Here is a 4,710-nt window from a genome sequence, read left to right as displayed (position 1 = left end):
TTAGCCCTGTGACGCATCGCGCGTAGGCATAGGAGGTGTTCTTAGCCAAGAAGGACATCCGGTGGCCTTTTTCAGTGAGAAACTCAATGTGGCACGAAAGAAGTATTCTACTTACGATGTGGAGTTTTATGTTATTGTAAAAGCTCTGAAGCATTGGCTTCATTACCTCATTCATCGAGAGTTTGTGCTCTATTCTGATCACGAAGCATTACATTACTTGAATTCTAAGAAGAAGTTGAGTGCTAGGCATGCTAAGTGGAGTGCTTATCTTCAAGAGTTCACCTTCAACCTCAAACATCGCGCCGGTATTAAAAATAAGGTAGCCGACACCCTTAGCCGAAAGTCGCACCTTTTGTCTACCTTATCAGTTTCTGTTGTTGGATTTGAAGAACTTAAACAGAACTATGCCATAGATGATGATTTTGGAAAGGTATTTTCAACACTCATTTCTGGTGCAGGTACCGAGTACCCAAGATATAGTTTGCACGATGGTAGCAAACGCCCTCAGCCGAAAGTCACACCTTTTGTCTACCTTATCAGTTTCCATTGTTGGATTTAAAGAACTTAAACAGAACTATGCCATAGATGATGATTTTGGAAAGGTATTTTCAACACTCATTTCCGATGCAAGTACCGAGTAACCAAAATATAGCTTGCACGATGGGTACTTACTCTTCAACATGAGGTTGTGTCTTCCTAAGAGTTCCTTGCAAGAGCTCATTATATGAGAGCTTCATTCAGGGGGCCTAGGTGGTCACTTTGGTTTCGATAAAACGACAACTATGGTTGAAGATCGTTTTTACGGGCTAGGTTTAAAGAAAGACGTTGGGATCATTGTTCATCAATATCGAGCATATCAAATTGGTAAAGGTAGTGAGAAGAATATTGGTCATTATACGCCATTACCTGTGCCAAATGCTCCATGGGAAGACATCAGTATGGATTTCATCTTGGGATTACCTAAGATTCAACATGGCTATGACTCTATTTATGTTGTGGTTAATAGGTTTTCAAAGATGGCTCATTTTATCCCTTGTAAGAATACATCGGATGCCATGCACATCGCCAATCTTTTCTTTAAAGAGGTGGTTTGTCTACATGGTGTTCCCAAAACCATTGTATCTGATCGTGACGTCAAGTTTATGAGCTACTTCTGGTGCACCTTATGGTCTAAGATGGGAACTAAGTTGAAATTCTCAAGTGCGTATCATCCGCAAACAGATTGGCAGACTGAAGTCATAAACCATAGCCTTGGGAATCTACTTCGATGTCTGGTTGGTGATCATATAAGCTCATGGGACATCGTGTTACCACAAGCCGAGTTCGCTTATAATAGTTCTATGAACCGCACTACGGGACTCTCTCCTTTTGAAATTGCGACCGGAAGGAAACCGCAACAACCTATCGATTTAGTCCCACTCCTAGTGTGACTCGATCGAGCCAAGATGCTGAAGCTTTGGCACAACATGTTAAGGAGATACATGAAGAAGTTAGGCGAAAGATCACCCTTAGTAATGAAAATTACAAGGGATATGCAGATATTCGACGATGTTTTCCACAATTCCAAGAAGGAGATAGAGCCATGGTGCGACTTAAGCCTGAGCGGTTTCTAGTAGGCTCTTATACAAAGCTCCACTCCAGAAAGGAAGGTCCTTACCACATTTTGAAGAAGCTAGGTGATAATGCATACCCAATTAAGCTACCACTTAAAATGAAGATCAGCCCCATTTTTAATGTGGAAAACCTTACAATTTATCTTGGACATCATACAAACGAGAGCATGGAAAGAACGGGCTATTCAGATACCAGCTCGAAGAAATCATTGACGACGTGTTGGATGATCAAATAGTTTCCACACGCCAAGGAGGGTATCAAAAGTTTCTTGTCAAATGGAAGGGTCGACCAAGGTCTGACAGCACATGGATTTCAGTGGAGGATTTCAAGCGCATCAACTCATAACTCCATGAGGAGTACATTGCCATTAACTCGACGGAGCCGAGTTTTTCCAAGCCGGGGGAAACTGATGCAATCGTCCCACATCCCACACGTGCATGCTCTACACGTGTGTACATGAAAAGGACCACCTTCCTTTTTTAGCCATCATCACTTTCCATTTTTCTCAAATCTCTAAATTAGGAAATATGTTCTTTCTTACATATCTTTATTTTTAGGCAGGGAATAATCTTAAATATTTTCTTATCTAATATCTTCTTATTTTAGGTATTTTCTTAATTACAGAATGCTTTGTTACTTAAGTGCTTTCCTATTTTATAGATTTTTAGATTTTATATCTTTTATTATAGATTGTAAAGTTGATTATAAATAGGACCTAAGTCCTACGGAATAACACAAGCTTATTAATATTCTCCTTATGAAATTTTCTTATTCTCTACGATAGATGTTGAATGGGGGGAAAGTGATCTCTAGTTCCAGACTAGAGGACTGTTGAGCTTGCTCACAGTCTTGCATTTGTGATCTCTAGCATCCGGCTAGAGGGTTGTTGGATCTTTTCCACAATCTCTTTCTTTTCTTATTGATTTATTTGCTTTCCCTTTCGGGTTTGCATCATTTGGTTTTCGGGACAAAGCCTATCCACAAGGCAGCCCGAAATCATCCCTCCTGATCACCACACGTACCTGATGAGTGTTTCACATTGCAACCACGTATCAGTCAGGAGGGGATTTTTTCCTTTCCTTTCTTCTTTTTTTATTTTATTTTATTTTAGTCTGGAATGAAACTCAACAAAAACAATAAAAAATTAAAAAAGAAATTTTATCAATCATCCACTGCATTAATATATTCCAGTTTGACCTTCTTCTCCTTCTTCTTTTCTTTATTTCTTTTTTTTTTTCCTTTTTTTTCTTTTTTTTCTTTTTTTTACCTTAGTGACACCGAATTGCGCATTTTCTTTGAGCCGGTACTCCTTCATGACCCAGTTGGTAGGGTTCCTGGTACTCTTGTTGGTACTCTTTTGATCTCTGATATGGTAGATGAGGGTCTGTTTGAAGCCGACTATGTTGGATTCACAAACCACAGCTTGGCGACCGTCAATGGGCCTCCAGTAGCCGCGGGGGGTTTTGCGTTTGATACGGGAGCCGCACTTCCCGTAGAGGGGGCAGAAGAAGTACAACTCGGAATCGCAAGTTCTGAGGCGGGAGAAGGAGGTGAGGTCCCACGGCTCGAATTGGTAGACGTCCATCTCGGAGATTATATTGGCAGGTAAGGGTAAGCCATTAACCTTACGCAAGAGGTAGCCGATCACCAGTTCAACGTCCGTCGGGCGGAACGCAAAACCCAGCGGCAACGAACACAGCGTTAACGCTTCCGTTCCTGCTGTTCTTTCGCTACTGCTGCCGACTGGAGAACTTATGGCGGCAATGGTGGGCTGGCTCATCATCAATTATTCCGAACTGTGTAATATGTAGAGAGAGATTGAAACTAAGGGTTTTTGAAGGAGAAAGAGAGATGATTATATGAGAACACCCCACCCGCCTCCACATCGGAATGGCTTGTGATGTATGTGCAGAGGCTGTTGTGATGTATGTGCGTTATAGCCCACGATGACCATGTCTATGCCCCAAAAACGAGGTGATCCAATGCTCAAGTGGACCATACAGTGAGGATTAAACTCCTAACTTTTAGAAATTTTGGATCGCGCTGTTATTTGTGCTTTCCCTTCATCAAGGTCTATGCGACCTTATGTACAGGTTGGACGGCACTGTGGGCCCTAGGATGAGCCTTAGAAAAGTTTCAACGGTAGCTGTCACTACCACTGTTACTCTTCCTGTGGTGTGGTCCACTCCAAGCAAACTTGGGAGGGAGGTGGATTGGGTCCTACTCCCGTGGTGTAAGTGTTCTATCGACATGGTTCATCGTTTTTCTCATATCATTTTAAGGTAAAATCTTAAAACTGAAGCAGGCCCATGGATCTATTGGACCACACTAAAGGAAGCTGCAGTGATAATCACACCCACTGTTAAAACCTTTTCAAGGGCCACTGTGATGTTTTTTAACCATCCAACTTATTCATAAAGTCATGTAGACGTGGATGAAGTGGACACACAAATATTAGCTTGATCCGAAACTTCTCCAGCTCCCAAGGAGTTTTAATGGTGGACGTTCAATCACCACCTTGTGGTCCACTTTAATCCATGGACTTGTCTAATTTTTTTGTCTCATATATTAAAATTATCTGAAAAAGCCGATAAACAGCATGGATAAAACACTTACATCATGGTGGGCCCCACAAAGCCTTTCTCGGACTGATTACCGTCTAGGCAGGGGTAGGACGTAATCCGCGTCCACTTGGGAGGGCATGTAACGAGTAAGAACGTTCATCTAATATACCACACCGTGAGTGGTCCATAATTGAGAAAAATCAAATCAGTCATCTAATATCCCACACCATGAATGGTCCATAATTGAGAAAAATCAAATCAGTCATCTAATATCCCACACCATGAATGGTCCATAATTGAGAAAAATCAAACCAATCACGTTTAAAAATAAAAACAATTGCTGGAAAATTTTAAAATAGAATCAATGAAGAAGAATTGAAATGGAAGAATAATCCAAGAATTAAAAAAATTGAGGAAGAAGAAGATTGCTAATTGAATCAAATTAATATAAAACCACCTATGAAATGAATTCGTGTAATGATAGGATTAGCAAAACTATAAGCAAAGAGAAGAAAAAACAAACTTAATTGAA

At 40.8% G+C, this 4,710-nt stretch overlaps 1 protein-coding gene across 1 annotated transcript; it reads right to left on the bottom strand.

Annotated features, from left to right (window-relative positions):
- Positions 1–831: 831 nt before the first annotated feature.
- Positions 832–3,397, bottom strand: LOC131245901 (NAC domain containing protein 50-like). Its single transcript, XM_058245672.1, has 2 exons — positions 2,882–3,397; positions 832–906 (listed from the first exon to the last, which is right to left on the bottom strand). Exons 1-2 carry the CDS (start codon positions 3,395–3,397, stop codon positions 832–834), a joined length of 591 nt encoding a protein of 196 aa, XP_058101655.1.
- Positions 3,398–4,710: the final 1,313 nt, after the last annotated feature.

This window comes from Magnolia sinica, chromosome 1, assembly GCF_029962835.1.
Source record: "Magnolia sinica isolate HGM2019 chromosome 1, MsV1, whole genome shotgun sequence".
NCBI classification, from domain to species: Eukaryota; Viridiplantae; Streptophyta; class Magnoliopsida; order Magnoliales; family Magnoliaceae; genus Magnolia; species Magnolia sinica.
This window is presented reverse-complemented; position numbering and strand designations above follow the sequence as displayed.